Raw genomic sequence first — 26,961 nt, 5'->3', positions numbered from 1 at the left:
ACAGGTATCTTCATAAATCATTTCATTTAAAATTTCTTTTAGTTATATTTTATAAAAAGCGAACAAGTAGTACATATTGCTATATATACCACTTGTTCCAAAAAAAAAAAACACATACTTCTACTTAAGGTAGAAATAAAAACACTTGAGGCAGTTAATAAATTAACAGCACTTACAGGTAACACATATAGAAGTACTAAAATTGTTAATGTTTTCTGTATTTAAACAAAGTTACTGCAGCAGATTTTTCGAACTACAGCTATACTCCAGCAGTTGCATTTATATCATGGTTTTCATCAATACATTTCAACTTGTTAATAATCTTCCATTTAAAATCACTAGGCAATCAGCAATACAATCATCTGAATAAATGACAGGTCAGATATTATTGTGATTATTTTTCTTCTCATAGGCATAATTAAAACCATTATTAGCATTTTGAGTTGTTTGGTATTCAGAATGTCTTTCATTTGTTAGGTATTCCAAACAAATAATCAGCAAATTCTGGCTCATGCTGTTGTTAACTGTATATTTGTTTTAACTGTTTCATTTCCTGACAAAAAATTTTCAGAAGTTAATTTAGGCAAATTAATATCCTGTTATTTAATCCCACATTTTAGAAAACATACAGATAGTGCACTATCTAACCGCGGTGGTGGTGCTGCAGTAGTGTTGTCGCCTCACTGTAAGACGCTGTCCGATTCGATTCTCAGCTAGAGGGTCTTCTGCATGGAGATATGCGTGAATGGGCATACCTTCGTTGAAGGTTGTGCGTCAGGGCTGGTAACTTGGCACGTAAAAATCAACTACCAATCATTAGCGGACCGGAGTTCCGCTGTGGCGACCCCTAACCGGGAAAAGCCAAAAGACACAAACAAACAAACAAACAGATAGTGCACTATCTACATTAAAATACAAATTAGAAAAAAAGTAGGCTTCTTAAAAATTCTTGGGAGGGTGGCGTAATGGTTAAGGTGTTTACCTTAGCAACACAAGGTGCAGGGTTTGATTCTCATAGGGGATAATTGGCTAGGCTCAAAATGGTCCATGAGAGCAGTTAGCCTAGTACTAATCTATGAATCTAAAACCAATTTAGCATCTGTAGCATAAGGAACTACATCCAAAAATCCAATGCTAGATTTAGCCTACTGTCCAGTAAACCTTAGAAAGGTAGTGGTATTGTTTAATTACATGGCAAATCTGCAAATATCTTCTTCAATACCTGACCCCCCCCCACAAAAAAAATGATATGTTCCATCAATGACCCATGGTTAATAATCTGTTGTTTTAACATTACCTGTACCAAAATAGCAAAGGCTGGAATCATAACTATCCTCATAAAAAACCCACATTTTTGTTGGTACTATTTACCATTAAAGTAAAACCAGCTCAGGAAGTGATCACTTAGTTTCAGTTTCCCTGACTGAAAATTCACTGTTACAACTTCAGCATCATTTGTACAAAATGAATAATGCTCTTCCAATTATATTGTGTTCAGTTCATCAAAGGAAAAACAGCTGCCTTCATTGAAGGAATTTATCTTTGAACTACAGCTTTCAATTTAAAATAAAAAAGTATCAATATTCTCTGTTTTAGAATTTAGTGCAGAAAGTGTTGGATAGAATATGGAATGCACCTGGTTCTTAACAAATTCTTGGTATGGCAAAACAATTCCTGTTCTGGGATGTTCTATGAGTAAGAAATCAAAAGTTTTCTGGTCACTCAAACCATTATGCAGCAGTTGTAGTAATGTCAAATTAATGTTCTGATAAGATACATTAGGACATGTCATAGTAATTATATTGCATACATTTGTGTCACTTAAAATTTCAGTAATTTTTCTGACTGTATTTAACATTGTCCATTGTCACAATGCCTATTGCTTTGTCTGCTTTTATAAACCTAATATTGTTTCAGTGTCACTTTAAGTTACATTGTGGGGGAAAAAAATCTTTCTAGGGTGTGATACCAGTTCTGTAGAATCCACCTCATAGGCTTTTTTCAAAAATATTTAAAGTAGGACAAATAACAGGTTTAAAAATGCAACAGTTTTTATAATATGTTTTCATTTTTATAAGAAATGTTAGGCACCTCTTTAAAAACTTAAAGTAAACTTAATACATGGGTGTACAACTTTACCTCAGCTAATGCCCTCTAGGTTTCAAATAGCATTCATTCAAATTATAACGTATGTAACCACATCAACTAATTTGTTTAAAACCTAGAAAGTGTAAGCTGAGGAGCTGTTTTATTTTACTGAATAAGAAATAAAAGTGAAAATGTTACCCTTCATTCAGGAAGCCAGTGGTATTTAAGTTAAGACATCTGCAGTGAGGTTTCAAACAAAAGCTCTTTATCCATAAACATATATTGTACAACTACATGAGCAGAAAGGTGCTTTTCACAAAATTCAAGAGTGATAGAGTGACTGGTATCAGTTATTTTACACAGCCTGCTACAGTTTAACTGTAACGTGTTTATTTATTTTGACAACATCAACCTATAGAAGTAGATGGAAAATATGGTTAATTTTATTAAGAGAACATCCTTATTAGGTAGATGTTAATATTCAACAATATAAATATCAGTGAAGTCTGAGCACAAGAAAATAATTAAACTTACTATCTCTTTGTCCCATATCCATTATGGTAACTTAGAGCAGAAATTCCAGTTATGATTGCAGGAAGACCATAACCAATGGGGTACATGTACCTTCTACGAATTACATGATTCCTGAAGAACTTTACTGCTTTCAGTTTTAAAACCATAAGATAAAGTTGCAAGGCTCCCAAGCCCATCCAAGCAAAACATGCCAGAAAGAGAAACTGCAGAAATACTGCAATAATGATACATAAAGCCTAAAAAAAATGAATATTACAATGAATTAGTGTGATAATATGATAAATGCAGTGCCAAAAGTAATAGAGAAAATCCCTAAAGGTAGATCAGTCTTGAGTATAAGGTAACATGCATAAAGCAGGACAATCAGAAAATAAAATGAAAAAAGCACTATACATGTATGGACATTTTATAATTCAGCTATATGAACATTAAATGCAAGCTCATTCTGCAAAGCCTGTGTTCTCCTACTTCAGCTATGTGAAGAAACCATGGCCTACTTTGAAAAAAATTATCATCAATGCTAGGTACAGTTTTAGGAAGCTCACCACTGGATTCAACAAACTCCATGCAGGAGTAATGCTATTCCTGCATGAAGTAAACCATGCCCATATCTACCCAGCCCTAACAGCAGCACACCTTGCATATTCATGAAGGCACGCTATTGATAAGGGCTATATGGACACGGACAGTGAACGAGTGCAGGGCGCTTGTTTCAGTAGTGCTCGCACAGTTAACATGCCCCCTGCACTCAGAAAGTGCCGTACGGCACTTTCTAAAAGGAATTTGGCATAATATTAGAGAAGTTCTCTAATATAATGCCAGTATTTCAGTGTCCGCAGACACTGAAATGAAATAAATGAGTATTCCAGTGTCCATACACACTGAAATACACAGGAGAGCAGGAAAGCAATGCAGGCAGTGTGTGACAGGTTCTGTCACACGCACCCTGCATTACAAAAGTGCTGTATGATACCTTGCAACCCATAAAAGCAAGAAATGTTGACAAAGACACAAAGAATGTGGGGGGGGGCAAAGCCCTAAAAATAGGGACACTTTTTAAATATTACTCCTACAAACTTAGAAAGTTGATAGAAAACAGGTTATGCATTATCATAAATTTCCGAAAGATAGAAGTCTGGAACTCAAATGTATGCCATTATTCCCTGACTGCAGTCCTTAATGATTTGTCAGAAAACCATGATTCTCATAATATAATAAAATAATAATAATACAATATTTTTCCATTATAAGGAATGTTTAAGCATAGCTGAGTGGGTGTGTGTGTTATGGCCTGTTGCTCAGCATTGCTTAAACATCCCATAGGAGATATTTAAAAATATACAGCTCAAATTCCAAAACCAATGTAGTGCAGTGGTTAGAGATCCGGCTATGCATGGAGGCATTCATAGTTCAAATACTTACACAAGCAATCCATTTTTATATGGGAAAGCAGTGTTACAAGTACTATTTTCATCTTAAATTATGTAGCAATTGTTTTTTGTCAACCAGGATCGTGTAGCTGGTATAAAATGGAAGTGTGAGTGCATATAACATGTGAAACACCCATGTATACAAAAGTGTCCCATACAGTATAGTGACACCCCTTGCTACTGTAATGAAAGCACATAGAGGGATGTCGTGTAAAGTAAATCATATACACTTACTAAATGAAGTTATTATTCTGATATTTTATAAAAACAAAAAGTGAACAATGGTTAGCAATGCTGAGCTATGCTTAGCAGGTTTAAGCATTACTCAGACGTGAATGCTAAGCAGCAGGTAGCTTAGCTAAGTGGATTTGCGCACTGTTAAGAGTACTCAGTGGACACCCCTTTAAGCACTGTTAAACTCAGCTTAGCGGGTTTGTGCACTGCTTAGCAAAGCATAACATTTTCAAAATGGTCCAATGACGGCAGAGGGTGTGAATATTGCATTATTTAAATTGTACAGGCAGGAATACAGCCAGATTCTGTTATAGCTCATCTGTGCAGGTACTATATGGCTGGTGCAGGTGAGGAAGTGTGCTTTTCAGCACTGTGCTGGGCAATCAGGAGTCCAGAGTCATGGCTGGACTCCTCGTAGAACACCATGATGAGAGACTGCTGCAGGGCCAGTACCAAGACTCACAATACAAAATGGAGGCTTAGAACTGTCTTGCACATGATCTCACCAGTGCTACTGGCATCCCCCAGACTGGTGAGCAGGTACAGCATCACTATGCTGACTTAAAGTAGAGGAAGGGGGCACTCTTTGCCCAGTGGATCCAAGATGCATGGGCACAGAATGCTCTAGTAGTAAGTATCACTATCAAGTAGTTTGTAGCAAATAGCCTGAGAATGTGATAGACAGGTATGCATAATGTTTGTTTCTCTCCCCTACAACTGCAGGAGAGATGGCTAGTAATGTTGAAGCCCATGCTGACAGACTGCTGAGCCTCCACCGACAGGCCGGTGAATACAAATCTATTTTGCAGTATATTGTGCAAATAGCTGAGTAGGAGTACATTGTTTACTGCTAGCAGATATAATTTTACTGAGGTAACTGAATAAATGAAAATGTTTGTCTTACTAATACTGATGTCTAGTAAAGATACCTACTAAAAGCTGTTGTGTTTACTCTGGTATGTTGTTGTAGACACATAGAATGTATACAGGTTATATACTTCACTAAGCTCTGAACCCTGAATAGTAATGTGTAACGTTTCAAAGTGTGTTCCATGCAGCCTTGCCTTGTGTTAACCTTTGCTTTCCAGTAGTAATCCAAAGGATTAGTGCACAGTACACTATCTGTCATGCATGCATCACATGATTACAAGTTCAGATTGTGTAACTAAGAGAATACCAGACAGAAACCAGTGAAACAAGAAACAGCAGTTCCCCAGTAGCTCAGTGTGATGAGAAATAGCATAGTTGTTAACTTTGCACACCAGGACATGATTCAAATCCAGGGAGTGGTACTAAGATGTATGCATATCTACACACAAGGAATCAGGAATAAAAGTAAAAACAGTCAGGTAGTACTAACAGATATTTTCTCCACAGGTATTACAGGTAAGGAAATGTTGGTAGTAGCTGTATGAAGGGTATACCAATAAACTGTGTACAACTGTTCAACTGTCCCACCACATGCCTGCAAATGACAGCAGGATAGGTACATACAACATGCACACTTCCCACTACATGTCTCTCAGGTGTCACACTGTCATGGCTACTGGTCACTGTTGCCAATAATCCTAGACACAGATATGAAACCAGTTGAAGTATGCAAATAGCACACTCACATAACAGCAGTTCAGGGTACTCCTTCTGTGCCAGATATATAACCCTGCCATGTATGAGTCCACTCTAGTCATGTACCCAGAGTTGTCAGAGTTTGCCCCATACCATTTCAGGCTGACAGTTTAATAGATATGTTTGTGCTACATAAGCTATGGGCCATAGGTAGATGTAAAGTGAGGGCAGACCCATAGAGTATTGAGCAGTACTGTTGTGGAAAATAGAAGCATAAATAGTTATTAATGGACTTTTTCTCTCTTCCCTCACCCCTCATCTGGATCAATACTAAAATTCATATACTACAGGTATGTTGTTCTCCAAACATAATGTTGGGACTTGTGTTCTATTATTGTTTATATATTTGAGTGGTTACATGTTAACATACCTTGTTCAAATACCATTGTTGGTGGCCTGTTGCCATCAATGTTACTGGCATACTGTTATGATGCAACATGTTGTTCCATTTATGCATGTGTTCTGTTTGCTATGATCTGCTTCAAATCTGTTTTAAGGGTTTAATTAGAACACCTACACATGCTTTTATAACTAATCTTGAAATGTGTTGTTCATGACTAACCAACATATTTTGTAAAACCTCAACACCATAGCATGTTTGGGAAGGCAGATCCCAGAGAGTCCGCTTGTCCTGCCTCATCTGGCCATGGCACCAGTCCCCAGTACATCTGGGACACAACCTGGGACATCCTTGTCTGCTGGGCCTGCACCACCTTCGGGTGAAACCGCCTCAGGAGATGGGGCCCATCCCCCTTGGGAGTGGGTGCAGAAAGGAGCCTGTCACCCGCAGTCAGTTTCGGGGTTTGGTGCACAGTGTCATCTGAACAGAGTTGGGTGGGCAGCTGCACCAGATTGAGAGCCACCTGGCACAGCCCCTCCTGTCCAGCCCCCAGCACAGCCACCTTTGGGGCCATGAAGGTGCAGTGATGACTGCCCATGGGTGGGGACCTGAGTCTGACTGTATCCATTTGGGGGCTCATGGGCTTTGGATTCCCAACCACCCTCCCCATCAAATGTGTTTACCCCCCTCATGTGTCATATACCGCTCCTGTCTGCTGTCTTATCTGTCTGCAAATGCAACATATCCTACCCAACCCACCTCTCCAAACATACCTATAGCCCTTCCTCAATATCCCACTCTCACCTTTAAAAAAAAGGGCATCTGTCCTGCCAAACAAAAATTGCCCCATACATAGCTCTACATTTCACCCTCATGTACAGTGAAACTATTCAATCAACCCATGGATTATTCTGCAAATGTCTGTTGCCAGCACCCCTCCCTGTGGGGTGTGAGGCTGTAAATTCCTAAATGTACACATTATTCACAACTGTTGCTGCAGAAGAAATGTAGAGCTATGGTCCTTTCCTACACCCATCCTGCACATCCCTAGCTGCTTTTCCTAATGTTTTACCCCTTGCTTGTCCCCATTTCACCACATTCCTATCACCCTTTTTGCTTTTCTTTAATGAAAATTAGCATGGGTGTAAGCATGGGTGTAAGTGGGAATAAGCGCTGCTAAGTAAAGCTAAGAGAGTTTAACCATCTCTTATACAAGAGTTTAACCATCTCCTAGAATCGTTTAGCTCCACGCAAAACCACACAAACCCACATACAACTGCTTGAAATTGCCATAATCACTCTATCTCCATCATCCCTTGTTCTGCCCAGCAAGAAAATAATCAGCCCTGCCAAGTCTTGAAGCCAGGATGCTGTGCACTACAATCACAGCAATGTACCACTAAACCATGTGAGCTGTGGGAATCTGCAATGCGTTTACAAGCATATCATGCATTCTGGTCATTTAACATTAATGAAAAAGTCATCACTCCAAGTCTGGAACACAGGACCCTAGGCACTACAATCACAGCAACATACCTCTACACCATCTGAGCTGCAGGAATTTGCATTGCTTCAACAAACATATCATGCACAACAGTCATTTAACATAAAGGGAAATTATATATCCTTAGTACTCTTATATACATATATATGTAGATATAGATACCAATATATATATATATATATATATATATATATATATATATATATATATATATATATATATATATATATATATAATTCCTAACTACTGAAGCTAGGGTTTCTCTTATCCATGCCTACCTTCTACCATGCATAACCTATTGTTCCCAAATACTCACAAATCTGAAGTCCTCCCTACTTACCAAATTACAATCAACCTACCACAAAATAGCTAGATTTACAGCTCAACAAACATATAAATCTCACCACTGTCTCTTACTAAAATACCTGAAGTGTCCCAAACTACCTCACCTGTTTCTACAATCTCAACATCAAATCATACACTCCATCCTATATCAGCCTAATTTCTGCCCAAGTCCATCTTCTCTCATCTCTCACTACTCTCCACCAGACTTCTCCAAAGCCCAACCCAAGGCCTACTAAAAATCTATAAACCCAAATCCAACACAGGGTGCAACTTATATAGCTACCATCCCTCTATTGCATGGAACAAACTCTCACTAGAAATAAGGTTCCTGACTCACCCCAAACAATTTAAACTTGCAATCAAAAACCACTTTAAAAACATAGGTCCTGCCGTTGTACTCACCCTCCCTGATTATTACTTACATTTTATAGTACAGTCTAACTAACTTACTAAAACTTACCATTAAACACTTCACCCTATGCTTCCTATGCAACCTCCAAAGCTTCTTCTATACTCTGCTCCTGAAATTCTTATGCAACATTTTAAATGTCTGCTACTCTGCATACAAAACCTTATATTTACTCAACTCTCTTTTTAAACCAAAACATAAAACTTATTCTACTTGTTTTAACAATCTCCTTTTGTTTATAGTACTGTTTTTTTTCTGGCAACAATATACATGTATGTAGCTTACATATTTTAACTCTTTCTCTTTTGCTATTTTTATTGAAATGTATCTGCATTGCTGTTTTTATTGCATTGTATATCTTTGGAGCTTTTCTCCCTGGGCCTCTGCTGAAAAAGGGAAATAGCTCAACCGGACACTCCCAGTCATCAACAAATGTTAAAAAAAAAAATATATATATATATATATATGTATATATCTATGTATATATAAATATAAATATATATATATATATATATATATATATATATATATATATATATATATATATATATATATATATATATATGGGCCTAGGACATTTTGCCGAAAACCCATTTTGCCAAAAATTTCTTTCACAGGGTCCAAATCACCAAAAATCCATTTAGCTGAAAATAGTACTGACAGTGTATATGCCCTTTTCCCCACTGTAGTGCAATCCTGGAGTTGGTATATAGTTGGGGAGGGTGTGGGGGGTGTAGCCCCCCACCTAGTCAGGTTACAAACTACTTACTTACCCTTTTAATAGGGACTGGACAATATAAAAGAATACTAAATGATATTAAACCATACTAGGTGGGGGCTACACCCCCCCAACTATATATACCAACTCCAGGGTCACATTACAGTGGGGTAAGGGGCATATACACTGTCAGTACTATTTTTGGCGAAATGGACATATAATGACACCAAACTACCAAACACACTTTTTGCTATGTTTCTGCAGGGGGGCTTGATACAGTGGGGTTAGGAAATTAAAATGTTCCCACTGTAGTGTGATCATGGAGTTGGTATATTTAATTTACAGGGGGGGGTGGGTGTAGGGGGGCTTGCCTCCCTGCAGAAATGTAGTAAAAAGTATGCTTGGTAGTTTGGTGTCGTTATATGGGGAGGGGATGTTATTTTCTTGTGATTTGTAGTGTTAGATGTCATGAAATTCAATGTTATGGGTTTTAGATTTTTTGGGTTTTAGATGTTCTTGTCTCAATGTTATGAAATTAGATGTTATGGGTTTTAGATGTTTCAAAGTAGACCCATATATGTATACACATATGTATATATATTCATACATAGACATATATATATATATATGGTTCTACCTGACTTCGTCGACAGCGCAGAAGACCGACAACGGAATCCGGAGCTCCAGAACATCGACAATGCAGAAGACCGACACGACGGATGACAACACCGACGCCGAGGATGCCGACATGGGAAAAGGCTGTGTGAGTATGCGGTAGTGACAGACGTTAGGGTGCGAGTCAGGTAAGTGTGGATATTGACGGTCTGTGGGGATAGGGGTGGGTTAAGTGAGTTAGGGTTAGGGAGCGATAGGGGTGGGTTAAGTGAGTTAGGGTTAGGACGCGATAGGGTGGGTTAAGTGAGTTAGGGTTAGGGAGCGATAGGGTGGGTTAAGTGAGTTAGGGTTAGGGAGCGATAGGGTGGGTTAAGTGAGTTAGGGTTAGGGAGCGGGTTAGGTACGTGTGCGATAGTGACGGACCTTAGGGTTAGGGTAAGGTTTAGTGTGGGTTTGTAAGGATTTTGGTGTGCTTGTGTTGTGTGTGTGGTTTGTGGAATGGGGATGTGTTTTGTTTTTTATTGTTGTTATTGTGGTGTGTGCAGTGTATGGGGTTTCGTGTTTGTGTACCGTCGGTTATTTCGTTGTCGGGTATGTGAGGTTTCGTGTTAATGGACTGTCGATTATGTGGTGTCGGTGATGTCGTTGTCGGTGTTGTGTGGTTTCGACTATGTCAGGTAGAACCATATATATATATATATATATATATATATATATATATATATATATATATATATATATATATATATATATATATATAAAACAAAACTCTTACTGCAAGACATCTGTAAAAAGCCCGACAAAGTGGGGGGATAAAAGGTAAACAATAGTAACATCTTTGAAATATGGCTGTCATAATTGTAGAACTCTGCTAGAGTTGCAAGGTTTGCTTTAACATACAATTCCAGATAGATTCCAGGTCTGAAACAGAAATGAATGTCATTATTTACTGATGTAAGTGCTCACATCATCCCAGTGATTTCTCAAAAGTCCACAACTGTAGTGGGCAACAGACCAAATATTTGAGCCACACATCCGGACAGTGTCTAGACCTCTGGACAGTGGAAAGGTATAACTGCAATCATGTAACAGAATGTGAAACCCGTGACAGCTGCCAACTATGTCACCCACACATCCTGAACCACCGTAAGACCAACATGACACTACCCCAAAGCAGCTCTGGGCAGTTACCCATGTATATCCAAATATAGCATGCACTTCAGTGATGGAGCTGTATGGAAAAACAGAAAGTGGTGCAAAAATGTCCACCTACAACCATTTGCACAACAGTGACAGCAACATACCAGTATCCTAAATGAACTCTAGAGTAGAATGACTGTTTTAACAAACATATCCTGATTGTCAGCCACACACTACACCGACATATACTGGCCCAAATCACAGTGTACTGGGAATGCTGAGGTGGTACAGGACATTTCCCAGTCTGCCCCTACAAACATACACACCTGATAGACCACCAGCAGCCATAGCAGCATGCACAGTCAGATAGAAAAAGGATCTATGACACTCACATCTGCTACTCTCCCAACTCAGCCTAACAAACATCTGCACACAACACTGCTACACAATCTTGGCAGTCTGTTCACAATGGCCAGACATATATAACTCTCATATGTACAGATTTCCACAAAATGTCCAGGGTGTGGAACCATAATCATGGTCACTGCTGCATACCACGTCCAGATGTCTGCTAAGTCAATGGGATGATACCTGGAGTGCAGTCACTAAATAATGATATACCACACCTCTGGACCTGCAAGACATCTGGACAAAGCATGACATACTTGGGGGACAGTGGGCCAGAAAGAGGGACATATCACGCATAATGGTGTTGCAATCTGAAACAGTTGCTGGTGTTATAGGCACTGCTGTAACATAACATCCCTGAAGGATATGATGTCTGGTCTGAAACACCAATGGATGTCAACAATTACTGACTACAGTCCTCACATTATCCTACTGATTCCACAAAAACAGGCGTTGTCTGTGGAACAGACCAAACATAGGCAAATGTCTGGGCAGTCTGTGGACATCAGAACAGTTGAGAGGTATGTCAGAGACATATCACTGTCAGACGTCAAGTCACGCAGAAAATGCATGTCCAGATGAACCCTGTCAATCTAGCAACCCTCTATGTGCATAACAGCACTACTGACTTACAAACTGCACCCAATTCTGGAGCTTTGATCCCGATGATGTTGGGCTGTCTCCACATGTCCTGTCCTGTGAGGTATTCCCACTTACTGTCTCTGAAGTGTAGCTCCCGCACCTCCATAATGTCCTCCACACAGGCAAGGAAAAGGAGCAAGGCCCACATGAAGGACTTAATTATAGCACTGTGTTGCTATGGTATTGGCAAATGGAAAGACAACACAGCTGCTCTGGATGCAAGTAGCAAGTGGGAGACAACAATTGGTGCACAGGCCATCACCTGCTCATGAGCAGTACCTGCAAAAGGGAAGCTGCTGCCTATGCAACAGAAGTCTCAACCCATCCACACAAATACAGACTGTGACTACATAAACCTAATCATTTGCATTGTTGTGAGGAAACCCCTCAGCACAATAACAGGTATGTCAATCGTGTAAGCTTGTAACAGAATGCAGAAGGGGGGATGCAAAGATGACAAATGGGACGTTAAACACTAGGCTGAAACAAGACCTGCTGGACTGACATACTGCTGTCTGACACCTATGGTCATTCCTGCCTGCCCTGTCAGCATTGACATGGAGCACATCTCTGGCCCCTAAGTCACCCCAGCAAAGGTCAGCTTATGCATGACTACTACTGGAGTGTCTGTTGTCCAATACTGACTGTGTCACTGCTAGGCCAGCTACCTGGGATGTTGTAATTATTCATATGTCACCTGTGAAAGATACTCTGATACATATGCTCATCTTACAAATGTAAGAGACTTATACAGGGTATGTGCATACTACACAACAGGTACAAGTATGTGTGCTGAACTGTATATGATATACTGAGCCCATACCTGACAACTGTTGAGAGTTTTGCAGACTGACCACATGTCTGCCTCATATTTGTAGTCAGTGGCTCATACAGTTGTGTATTGTCTGGCACATCAATGGTAACTCATTAAAGACTGAAGTCATAACATATTAGCATACATTTGTTTGTCAGATGTCATATTCTGAAGAGCAGACCTGTGAATGTGACACCGTCTTTGCTGGCAGCTAAGTGTGTTTCAGCTAGTTTCATAAAATTACACTATTTACTGGCCTTTGACCACCACTTATGTGTGCCTTTGTGCAGATGTCTTGCCCTAACAGTAGCCAGGTGTCTTACCATGCAACCCATGTCATTGAAAGAGTACCTTGTCCTGTAGGATGCCAACATTTCTGCAGTCACTGACACCTGTTTTGTAGCTTTGGAGAGCACACCAACCTTGTCAGGTCACTCATCCCATTATATGTGTTGACCCCAAATGGAGGCCTGCAAAGCCACAGGAGGTGGGGTGTTGAACATTAGCATACACATACACACCTCCAGGCTGGTCAAACAGTATGATGCACAGGTGACATCCCAAGTGCAGTTAACAGCTGACAAAAGACCTACTCAAATCATAGCTGGCTACTGGCCCCCAAATATTATTATGTACACCCCCCATACCCATTCAGACCTGCTGGAATCTGTCATAATGCAATCCTATACCCTGCTCCTGAGTGACTTCAAATACCCAACCATAGTGTGCATGACCTATGCCACCTGAACATGAATGCACATAGATTCCTGGGCTTTGTCAATGGCAATACAGTGGATCAGCCAGTCTGCAGGTGGAAATATCCTGTACCTGGTCCTAACCAACATGATTAGTCACTGTACCACTCCTATAGTGCCATTCTCTATGATAATATCTGACCACATAGCCATCACTGTTTAGATCACCATTTCTCCTGGCCACCCCCCCTTAAAGTGTCAAACAGAATGAACTGTACACAAATGACTATAAATCACCTCAGAGCAGGTAGAAGTAGATGTACAGCCAATGTCCCATTTGTTGGAACTAGCAGCAGTGTCCAGGCTCACACCACAATACTATGTGGCCACCTACATAGCTGTATGGACTCAGCAATACCTGGCAGAACAACATCATCTCCCTCAAGGTAGGGAGAACACCTGTGGTATACAGCAGTAATACACAGCTACCATCATAGGTGGAAATAATTGCCAGACAGGCCAAGAAGGAACAGGTGCCTCACTGGAAGCACTGTCACCTTGGTCTGAACAAGCAAATAAGGTCACAGGTGATTTACCCTAAGACTGTCTTTGAGTGCAAATTGGACACATCCACCAAGACCAATCACTAGGCCTTCCACATATGTGTCTGCATTTCCAGAGGCAACACACAAATCTGGTCTGTAGTGGTGGTCAATAACACCACATACACATATGCCACAGATACAGCCAACCGGCTGCAGACAGGTGAAGTGTAAAAATCACCACCCCTGTCCCCCATTGCTACACATGTGTATGTACAGCACCTGGCCCCCTCCCCTCATCAGGAAGCAGGTCTGTAATACTCTCTGAAAGACAACACATAAAGCTCTCCATAGGCCTGATACCATCCCTGGCTGCATCCTACCTGTACACAGGCATGGGCTCTCAGATCCATTCTGCACTGTAGTCAACCACAGCCTGAGCACCGGTGTCATCCCATCTGCACAGAGGACAGCCACTGTCATAATCCACCAATCCAGCCATTATTATGCACATCAGCCTAACTAGCCTGCTCTGCAAGGGCATGGAAGGCAATATCATGGACATTATGAACAGGGACATCAGCAACATTGAAATGCCTGAGCCCTCACACCATGGTATTGTCAAAGGGAGATTAGGCCTGTTAAACTTGGTCGACCTTTCTGAAGTGGTCAATAAACACAGGGATGAGGGGAAGATGGTGAACAATGCCTATCTTCACCTAGCCCAATCCACTCACATTAATACCCTGGCAGCCAGGATACATACGCCTACACAGCTAGACACCAACCTGTAGGTTAGCAGATGGGTAGCTAACTGGCCCAATGATAGTACCCACTCAGTCAAACCACCTCTAGTAGTAGTCTTCCAAAATGGTGAACCCCAAGGAGTGGTCTGGGGGCCTCTACTGTTTGAGATATACATATCTGAGGTATAGGACAAAATCAGTGGCCTGTGGCTGACCAGGTGTACAGATGCTTGTAAGCTGACCACTGTCGTACATTCCCCTACTGATGTGAGCATCCCCCAATAGGCACTCACCCAATTAACGACTGGTGCAAGACGCATCACTGCAAACTGAATGCTAGGAGAGGCATCATTCCCCCTGCTGTGGCAGATGTCATCCACACTAAGTATGACTCTAATAATGTACTGAGCATTCAATCAGGTGTGAGTGAGTTGTGCACCGGGGTTGGTAGCAACCTGACAGTTTCCCACCATGTGGGCACCATTGTCTGGAACGCAATCTACATAGCCCACCTCACAAATATGGGCATGTCATCCAGGAACCGGGAGGCCACAACATCCCTGAACTCCACCCTTACCAGAAACACTACCAAGTACAATGGCTCATTTGGCATGTACCTTGCCAAGCAAATGCAGTGGTTGCACAGACCACAGAGGTTCCTGACCAGGCAATTCCAGGGTCTGCAACACCTACCCTATACAGGTAGGCTGAAAGCCATGTCCCTGTACTCAGTTTCATACAGACTGGTCATAGGTGACCTGTGTCTGGTACACAAGGCCATGTCCAAACCAGCCTTGATGGTGTTTCTCTGTATCTGCAAAACATATTGCACTCATGCATTATGCACGCAAGGTCCTCACCTCATCTGTGACATGTATAGTACTTGGTGGGATAGTGTGGTGTCCCACACAATACACTGTCTGTAAAATACACCCCCTCCCCATGTCTAGCAGAGTATGTGTATAGCCTTTTGAAGAGGAAGCTGGACAAGTACATGGAAACAGATGAGACACTCCAGGGGTCTTGCGTGTGTCCCAGATGGATAGGGGAAACAGGTGCTGGTTTGTAAGGGGCATGGGTGGAGGTCTGGGCCGGGCTTATGAGGGCATCAGGAACAATAGCCTAGTATCATCTTATGAGGGTATGCACCTAGTACTTTACATGAGTCCTCTATGTATTGCATACTGTCCTGCAATGTTGTGTGAAATGAATCCCCGCGAGTCTGAACTGTGTATGTACTGAAGTGATAGTGTATAGTCCTGTCTCCTCATCAGTTACAATCACATATCATTGCACCTTGTCAGTGTGAGTGGTCTGTATAGCAGTAAGTCAGCTCTTACACTACGTGCATATCCACTTGGTGACACTGTATAGCTCTCTCCAATGGCTTAGGTCATGGCCGCAATTACCATTCTGCTACTAGGCCAACCACACAGTAGGATTTGTCACACTTTGTTGTGGGCTGGACAGTAGCAGTCATAGAGATGGATTGCGGCAGGCATTACTACAGTATGGTCCACCCTGAAGGCCTCATAGGTGTCACAGTTGTGCCAGACTGTACTAGAAGTGTGTGTGCGCGCTCATGTCTGTGTGTGTGTGTGTGTGTGCACATGTGTGTACCTGCCAGCCTTATAGTGCAGGTATTAAATTACATATGTTGTCTTCCCCTCACAGGTGGTGATGGGGGTCATGGTCCCTCCCACACAGAACCTGATGTCTGTGTCTCTGCTGACTCTGTCAATGATGATAGTTATACTGAGGCATAGGTGAGGTTGTCAGGGTGGTGGCATGGAACAAGCTAGTGTGGTGACTATGGCAAGTATGAGTGTAGACACTTGCAATAGCCAGAGTGCAGGCAAGGTTCCACACAGTACCACCAGCAATACCGAAGGGGAAGTGTTGTCCACACCACACTGCAGCAGGCCATGGGCACTTGGTCCTGGCCAGTGCTGTCAGGGACACAGATCCAGCAGACAGCAATCAGCATCATGGAGTAGTTCTGCATGTGGCCTTGTGCCTGGTGGTGCCAGTGAGACCCCTGGCAGGACCAGTTCACATATCTATGGCCAGTGAAGATGAACTTTACACCCTGTCATGTACATTCTACAGCTGTCCAGCATACTCCTGTATAGGGCAGCCACATGGTGTGACTATGTGCATACAAATACACACACATCACCATCACAGCCAGCTCAGCTCCAGACATGCACACACCACATCTGCATGGCCCATTCATAGAAAACCCATCTGAACACACACATATGATGTCAACTGTATGGCCCAGCCTAGGCCTCTGGCAAACCCACACAACACCCTGTGCATATGATGATACCTATGCCACATTCCTGTCATCCATACCAGTGATGCAGAGACATGCTAATATGGTCTTGTTGCATAGGGTGAATTAAGTACAGTTAGCTATGTCATGCTGTGTAAGGTGCTGTCATCTGGCATTTGTAATGGGTACACTTCAGAGTGTGAGTACCTTTTCAGCCATGATGCATTATTGGTGTTGGTAATGCTGACTGAATGTAGTCTCACATGCTGTATTCTGTTTGTGTTCTAGGTCTCTGTGTTCCAGCAGGATGTGGCCTTGCAGAAATTGCCAACAAGTGGTATGGCAGAGAGGTAACACATCAACCGTGTCATAGCCGAGGTACAGCTGTATATGTACACATTTACCAGGTTTGTGTAACAGTTATTTCATGTGCTACAGAGCTTATAGGGCTGAGGGCTTTATACAGGTAAGTCTATGTTGGTTGACATCAGCAGCTCTTGTAATGTGGACCATTGTAAGTTTAGTTGGTGGAACACACCTCAGATTGGTAAAACCCGCACCCCCAGAGCATATTGTATCGATGAAACACACAGCGAATACTGTTTCCACACACACAGTCACACAAAGACACACACACACACACACACACACACACACACACACACACACACACACACACACACACACACACACACACACTCACAGGACCACAGTTGCCAGTGTTGGGTTTGGAACCCCTACCCATCTAGTTAGTGGTTGTACAGTGTAATGTGGTTATCGCAGGTGGCATGGAACTAATAGTGTGATGAGTGCTCCAGGGTACCTGTAAAGTGTATAACATCATGTGCCCTTGTGTGGTATGGCAATGGGGGTGTACTGGGTGGGAAAGGACTCACAATACGCATAATACTGTCACCTATGAGTTTACGCACTCACAAACACTGCTATACACACCAATGCACACACATACATGTGCCAGTAATGAAATTAGAAGCCCTGCCTATCATGTTATTCATTCCATACTGTTACACAGCTGTTGCACATGGCACGGGGTTTATAGGGCTGAAGAGTGCCTACAGATACCTCTATGGTACATGTAAACAGTGCGCTTCATAAAATGGACCTCAGGACATGTACTGGGAGTACCATGGCCTAAAATTGTAAACTATGACCACCCAATGGATATAGCCCTCACTCAAACATACAGAGGATAATGTTCTCACACACACATTTGCCAGGACTGAGATAAGAAACTCTATTATCTAGTTATTGCTACTACAGTGTTATGCATTTATCGCACACGCCACAGAGCTTATGGGGTGAAGGATGTCCCAAGGTTCTGTTAAGGTGAGGAACATCACCAGGCCTTGTAACCTATGGCAATGGGAGGTGTACTGGGTGAGAATGGACACAACATACTTCAACCTACAGTTATACACACTTACAAACACGGATATACTCACATAGACATTTGCCAGGACTGAAAATAGAACCCCTATCTATGCAGTTATTGCTATTATGGTGTTATGCATTTATTGCACAAACCACGAAGCTTACAGGGTGAAGAGTGTCCCAAGGTAATTCTAAGGTGGGCAACATCACCAGGCCTCGTAAAGTATGGCAATGGGAGATGCACTAGGTGAGAATGGACTCAAAATACTTTAACCTACAGTTATACACACTTACAAACACAAATACAGTCATGCACACATTTACCATAACTGAGATTACCAGCCCCTCATATCTTGTTAGTCAGTCTATACTGTTACATAGTTCCTGCATGTGGCATGGGGTTTATTGGGCTGAAGAGTGTCAATAGATACCTCTACAGTTGATGAAGACAGTGGGCCTTGTAAAGTGGACCTTGGGATGTGTACTGGGAGTACCATGGCCTAAAAATGTAAACCCCCTAATGGATATTGTTTTCACTCAAACACATACACAGGATACAGTTCTCGCACACACATACACACACACACACACACACACACACACACACACACACACACACACACACACGCACGCACACACCCACTCACACACACACACTTGTCAGGACTGAAATTAGAACCCCTATCTTGTTATTGCTACTACAGTGTTATGCATTTATTGCACGTGCCACAGAACTTATAGGATGAAGAGTGTACTATGGTTCTTCTAAGGTGAACAACATCACTAGCCCTTGTAAAGTATGGAAATGGGCTGTGTACTGGGAGAGTAAGGCCTGAAAATGCTGTATCCAACAACTATACACACTTACAAACAGTCTCACACACACACACACACACACACACGCACACACACACACACACACACACACACACACACACACACACACACACACACACACACACACACTCACATTTGGCAGGACTCATATTAGATCCCCTACCTATCTAGTTATTTGTACAATAGTGTTATGCTGGTACCACACACACCATGGGGCTTGTAGGGTGAAGAGTGCCCCAAGGTACCTGTAAAGTGAATAACATCATGAGCCCTGGTAATGTATGGCAATGGGAGGTGTACTGGGTGAGAAGGGCCACAAACTACTTTCACCCACATGTTTATACACTCACAAACACTGTTATACACACTAATGCATACACCTACACACACACACATACACACACACACACACACACACACACACACACACACACACACACACACACACACACACACACACACACACACACACACACACACACACACACACTACTATTCTCACATACACAGACATTTGGCAGGACTGAGATTAGAACCCTTACCCAACTAGGTATTTGCACTATAGTGTTACGTAGTTATCGCATGAGCCACAGAGCTTATAGGGCTGGGGTTGCCCAAAGGTACTTCGAAGGTGACTAAAATCGGCAGGACTGCTAAAGTAGGGCAATGGGAAGTGGACTGGGTGTGGCTGGGCTCAAAATTTGTAAGCTACAAGCAGACAAACGCACGAACAAACACACTTTTACATTTGCTAGGACTGAGATTAGAACCCCTACCTAACTAGTTATTTGTACTATAGTGTTACACAGTTATCTCACACTCCACAGAGCTTATAGGTCTGAGGTTGCCCAAAAGTACTTCTAAGGTGACTGACATCAGCAGGACTGCTAAAGTAGGGCAACTGGAAGTGTACTGGGCTCAAAATCTGCAATCTATAAACACACACACAGATGCTTACACCAGGATTGAAATTAGAACCCCTACCTAACTAGTTATTTGCACTACAGTGTTACGCAGTTATCGCATGCACCACAGAGCTTATAGGGCCGGGGCCAGTCCACAGGTACTTCTACTGTGAATGTCATCAGCAGATCTTGTAAAGTAGGGCAATGGGAAGTGTACTGGGTGGGTAAGGCAACATAATACTTAGACCTACAGAGAGAGAGAGACACACACACACACACACACACACACACACACACACACACACACACACACAAAGGTAGGTGATGTGATATTACAACCCCCACCTCAGTACCATCAGACAATGAATCTCATCTTCATGCTGGCATGTGCCAGTGGTTGCAACTGGTATGCAACTGCCTGTAACAGGACATCACTCTCTGCCATTCAGGGTATCCCTGCGTATGACCCAATCAGTGTGTGTGTCTGCCTGTGTGTCTTAGCATATCATTGTCTCTCTCTTCCCCATGTATATGTGTGTGTATGCTTGACATATTGTCATATGTTGCTCATATATATATGTGTGTGTGTGTATCACATGCAACAGATGCATATATACCACATATGGGCCACCTACAGCTGGCTGTGGATAATCCTGTCTGATGGGTGTGTGTCTGGAGACAGGTGTACATAGCTGTGTGTATGCAAATGCATCTGCACACTACAGATATATATAGTCCGATGTGGTGTCAGACATGGGCCTTATTTCTCTATGTGTAGGAGCATGCCCAGTATGACCCTCTATAGTACATGTGGGAATCCATTCCAGGAATAGTTGCAACTCCAGTCCGGGGTGTTGTGTGCAACAGCCATACCTTGCAACCTGTTTGTGCAAGATATCTGGAGATAGGCTGCCAATATTGGGAAACATTTCCCAAACATAGGGGGATACTGTCACTATTGCTCTTATTAATGTATAAGTTTCCAGAGCTACAGGATTTGTTTTAGCAGACATATTCTAACTTATTTAACATTTGACACTGTAATGTATTGTGTCATTACCTACTGACAGATATCAATGGATCACCACAGTTATTTACCAGAAAAATACTAGATGGTCAATGCACAGGCAAAGGCTACATATTATTGCACATTTCGGCCAGTTGGGAGGTGTCGCTACAGCCGATTGACTGATGAAGCTGTGTAAAAGGTCCAGCACCTTGGTGATCTCCTGGTTGGGGATCTCAAGGTTCTGCGGTATTCTTCTTACCTGGAAGGTCATATTCTGGTGTGGCCATACCTCTCAACTATACAGATTCTCACAGATTATCCAGATTCATACCTCATATATCAGGTTAATTTCCCTTGACATTGTGTTTTTCTAGCAAGTTTCTTGCAAATCACTCTCAGGATTGCAGTCAGGGAATGATGACCGTACATCTGAGTTTCAGACTTCACACCCTTCATGACATCCATGCTACTACACCCCCCCCTCTGTTATTCTATCACCTTTCTAACATTATGAGACCATTATTTCAAAAGTGTCCCTATAGTTGGGCCTTTATCCCAGCATTATGTATAGCTTTGTACAAACTTCTGGCTCTACGAGGCTGAGAGATATACTACTAGCATTTATTGGCATGGCCTTTCATTAGCATTTTGTTGACTGTCTTATGTTGGTAGTATGAACCCCATGACATTCCCTACAATGGCACTATGGGTGAGGCATGGGCTTTTGCCAGAGGCCTGTAGGCCATGTGAGACTGCTGCAGGCCATCTATAGCAAGGCAGTGCGTTCTGTCACTCATATGTTCCCAGGCTGCCAGGCAGTGGATCCCCCTGGAGTGACAATGGTAAGTGAGTCAGGTGTTACTGACAATCACTTTCTCTGTTCATATTGATCCATCATTCTGGGTGACAGCAGGATGCTGCTTATGTCTAGGGACATACCTGTGTGGGACACATATTCAGCATGCTGCATCATGTCTGCCTTTCTATAGTCTGTGAGATATGTCTGACATCATTCACACCACCATGGACCAGGCTATTGTGATACCTGTACCTGTTGTGGGGTGACTTGAGTGCATGTGTAATATGGCAGATTATGGCACCTGCAAAACAAGTAATCATGACTTTCTGCTTATCCTGCCTGGTGTGTGGCACATCTGTGTGTCTCACAGTGGAGTCTTCTATGAGTACTATGTTGTGTGTATGGTAAGCCCTTAGTGTTTGCAGGACCCTGATGTGTGGATTATGCATGGTCTGTGGTGTGTAGGTTAGGGAAGTTCTCATATGTTTTTGCCTCTGGGGTGTCCTTTACTTGGGGTTTAATTTGTTGTGGACCTTAACTTATGTGGGTGTGTATTGTGTATTTGCAGGTGATGCTTTCTGACTCCATACATTGCAGGGCACCTGTGATACTATAAAATGTGCTCTGTTGTGCACATTCTCCATTTTTCTGGCCAGTGGTTCCCCCTTCTTTTATCCTTCTGTAGTCCAGTCACAGGCTTTGCCCATGGTGGCTGCTACGTATTTGTAATTCTGGTGTGAGCATGGTACATGCTGTAACATCACACACAAGGTTGTGGACTACATACCTCTGAGAATACCTATTTGACAGGTTGTCCATCATTGCACCACTGCATCGGCTGGAGTCCACAGAGTTTGTGTTACTATGGTATTATGCAGCTACATGTTGGCCTATCTGTCAAAGTGTCACTGACTCTGACATCTGGACAGACCCACATATGACAGTTAGACGAAGGCTCACACATAGGGACAGGGTGTTGATACTGTTCTGCCATACATAGACAGTTGGGGGACCAGTTTGTTACTTGTTTGCTTTCTGTTCTGAGTGTGAGATCTGCATCTCCACTGTCTGTCATTGATGTTTTTACATGAAATTCTTGTTTTGCAAATACTTTGCAGGCGAATGCAATGTTAGGACAAGCAGAACAGATATAGAAGGCATACTTGTGTTCCTTCTGTGACAAACTGCCATTTCAGGGGTATGGTTGTTGGCCAGTGACACCACAAATATGATAAAAACTTTTGTACATTCTGCAACAGGTCTGTACAGCTGGGAGGTATGCTAGGCACTGTGTAGGTTACTCCGACCTGTTTACTGTTCATATGTGTGGACCCCTGTACATCACCTGTCCAGCTTGCCAGGATTATTGGATAATAACATGTGGACAGTGTGTACAACTCCAACCGTAGGTGTAGCTGACATGCAAAACAGTTGGCACTGTGAATCTTGGAACATGGCCCTATCTACCATAGTACTGTACCTAGGCCACTAAGACACAACAGCCGGGAGTAAGTGCTGGCCACATCCTGATAGTATTTCTCATCCATATACATAGATCATTGACCCTTGCATATTGTGGATATGCAACTGGTTATCATGTTCATTGGGACAGCCCTGGCAATGTGTGCTCTGCTGCTGTTACCCTATATACTTACATTTCTATGGGTATATGTGGGGGGCACACCTGTCAGCAGTGCACATTTGCACATACTGTGCTGATATTGCTTTTACATTTTGGTTCCATTTAGCATAGTATTGTGCCCTGCCTTGGAGAATAGAGGCATATCACTGGAGACCACAGGTTAGATTGTAATGGCATACAATTGAGTTTCAGACATTTTACACTTCAGAGCCTTACTGCAACAACAAAGCCTGCTGTGATATCACTGTGTAAGTCTTAGGGGGGTATTCCATCATTGTCACCATTTGTGGGCCTTTGCCAGACATTCCTTTATGGTTTTCTATGGCTGACTTGCTGGGTGGGTCTGAGGTGTGAGTATGGGATCCCCACATTGACATCCATGCATGTGACCCATGACCCCCCCCCCCTTAGTTGGCCCCAGACATAATACTGCAGTGGGATTTGTCACCTTGGATAATACTATATAGTGTGGGGAAGCCAGTATTGGGTAGACATTTCCTGGTGTCCCACACAGCTGCCAGTTGCCTGCTGTTACCCCAGTAGGCCACCCCATTCCCTTGCATGCATGCAGCGATACCATAGATATGCTACCAGAACATACTACTCCATTCATTTATTGTTTAGAACACTGACTTACCTTGTGCCTGAAGCAGTTGTCGAGATGGTGGGTGAGGGCTGACTCTGTCAGATGCATGCCGTACACTACCTATGCTTGGTATGTTACAGATAGTGTGATGTGTGTTGCATCCATTTTTACTGTGTGTGTGTGAGTCAGAGAAAGGTGTCAGTCCCTGAGTTCCTACAATGTCAGTGTGTGTGTGCTATGATTTGCCTTTTTGCCAAGGCCAGGCCATACTGAGCATGCCTCCATCTGCCTACAGTTGCTGGATCAGGGGGGTTCCTCCTTTGAGTCCCTCTGTGCATGTCTGGACCTTGGCAAAAGTGGGGGGCTGTGTGGCCCTTCCCTGTGCTGTTCCTGTTGCAGCTGTTTCCACAGGATCATATTGTGTAGCATGGCACATACTATGAACATGTGTGCACATGTGGCTGGAGAGTACTGCAAGGCTCCACCAGATATGTCAAGGCAGTGGAACCATGATTTGAGCATCCTGAACACACACTCTATAATGATCCTGGTTTGTGCGTGTGCCTCATTTGGCATTCTTGAGTGTGTGTGTGTGTGTGTGTGTGTGTGTGTGTGTGTGTGTGTGTGTGTGTGTGTGTGTGTGTGTGTGTGTGTGTGTGTGCATTTCTCATGGGTGTCTTCATCCAAGGTTCCAATGCATAACCAGCATCCCCCAACAGATGGCCATATGGGATGTCCCTCACTGGCAAATCCCTGATACAGCTGTGAGGAATGCCAGATGTGGAAGTTGTGATAGCTTCCAGGGCTGCCAGCAAGCACATTCATGATAATGCCCTGGGCATTGCACATGACCTGTCAGTTGATGGAGTTGGGGACAAAGCCCTTGCAGTTTATGTAGGCCCTACCCTCCTCACCAGGTGGTGTTTGAATGAGGGTGTGCATGCAGTCTATGGCACCCAATACCTCCGGGTATTCTGCTACATGGTGGAAGAGGCGCATATTGCTGGTCAACTCCTCCCGGGTGCTGGGGAAGTAAATGTGCTCACCGGCATGTGGTAGCATGGCATCCAGGAATTGGTGGAGTACCCTAGATGCAGATGGCTGTGAGACTCCCATGATATCCCCAGAAGGTCTTTGGAAAGTACCTGTAGCTAGTATTCTTAAGGCTACGCATACCTTGGTATCCACAGGGATGGGTTCCCCTCTGTTGGTTCTAGGTCTGAATTGAGGCTGGCACAGCTTGATGATTTACTGAAGTATGTCTCTGTCCACCCTGTAGTGCCCTACTATCTCCAGATCATGTAGCCCCTGGTAGGTTACCCTGGATCTGAACACTCTTCTCCTCAGTCTCGGGTGGTTGTCAGCATTATCCTCATCACTGCCCTCATCCTCTGGCACGCACTGATAGAGCAAAGCAATGGCAGCCCCTAACATTTTTGGAGTTAAAATTCCCCTGCATGTTTACACTAATGGTGCAAGGTTTGTGAGAAAACCAAACTGAAAGGTGTTTGCATAGATTATACTGTTGTGCTACAAATGCTGCCTGTATGATTGGCAGGCTATGATACATTCTACCTGCTTGCTATTTTATTTGTACTTGATTGCTTTTATTGTGCTATTTGCCTTTTTTTTCTTCACATTTCCTCCCCTTTTAAGCCCTAAGGCAAGCCGTGCAAACCCATTGGCCAAATGTAAAGAGTGCTGCTATTTCCGGTTTTTTTTTTTGTTGTTCTAGACCCGGTGCTTGCCATGCAAACCCATTTAGGTAAGGTAACCAAAGAGAAATAGCCCTCCCCTGGACATGGACATGCTCTTCATTTCATGGAATAAGTCAATACAGCCTCAGACACACCCCGTTGCTTAGCTGTGCTTAGCTAAGCTCAAATGTGAGACGTGGAGCTCCAATGTGCTTACACCAAGCATGACACCCCCCCTTTCATGTCAGCTGCTTACACCACTGCCTTATAGCTCCTACATGGTTAGGTGCAGTTTGGCACTTGTCTCTTTCCTGTGACTCAGTAAGTTTCCCTTATTAGCATACCCCACTTCCTTAGTCTCTAGTTACAGCACTACACCAGAGCCTTTCTCCTTAGCAACCACTGTTCCCTGTTATTGTTTTGATTCTGCATGCCATATACTATTATGGCAAAATGGAGATTTCACTTAAAATTGTCTTTTCACATTTATTTTTTTTATTTTCGGCACGATCGTGTTTGCACACCGCTGCCCTAGGCTTAAACGGCTGATATCAGCCAAAAAAAAAAAAAAACTTTGATTTTTATAATTTTGAAACATTTTTCCATGCCAATGGCCATAGACATCCCTAAGGATTGTAATACATGCTTTACTTTGAGCTGTCATGCCTCCGTTTTGACTTTTGCAGAAATGTATTTGGCTACTAGCCGAATACATTTCTGCAAGCTACACTATTCTGTCATGGATGCCTACCTGCTTACTGAATCACTAATTTACCTCATTTGCATGTTTTTCATCAGCAAATGAGGCCATTAGCATAATCCAGTCATGTCCATGGCAGAATAGTGTTAGCAGGCTCGTGCATGTCCCCAGGCTTGTTTACTGGATTGCTCGGCGGACATATTCCGTGCAGGAGTAGCTGCACTATTCTTACACTCTGTGTAAGCTGTGTTGAACCCCTGGGTCAGTCTGTTCACTTAGAGTTTAT

The 26,961-nt window shown here is 42.7% G+C and overlaps 1 protein-coding gene across 1 annotated transcript in view; it reads right to left on the bottom strand.

Annotated features, from left to right (window-relative positions):
- LOC122810710 (putative adhesion G protein-coupled receptor E4P) overlaps positions 1-26,961 on the bottom strand; it is a 378,388-nt gene that overhangs the window by 176,200 nt on the left and 175,227 nt on the right. The window contains exon 4 of the mRNA XM_044082275.1: positions 2,623-2,858. Within this exon, the coding sequence (XP_043938210.1) occupies positions 2,623-2,858 (236 nt within the window). The remainder of the gene's footprint in view (positions 1-2,622; positions 2,859-26,961) is intronic.

This window comes from Protopterus annectens, chromosome 9.part0, assembly GCF_019279795.1.
Source record: "Protopterus annectens isolate FY-2018-M chromosome 9.part0, PAN1.0, whole genome shotgun sequence".
In the NCBI taxonomy this organism is placed as follows: Eukaryota; Metazoa; Chordata; order Ceratodontiformes; family Protopteridae; genus Protopterus; species Protopterus annectens.
This window is presented reverse-complemented; position numbering and strand designations above follow the sequence as displayed.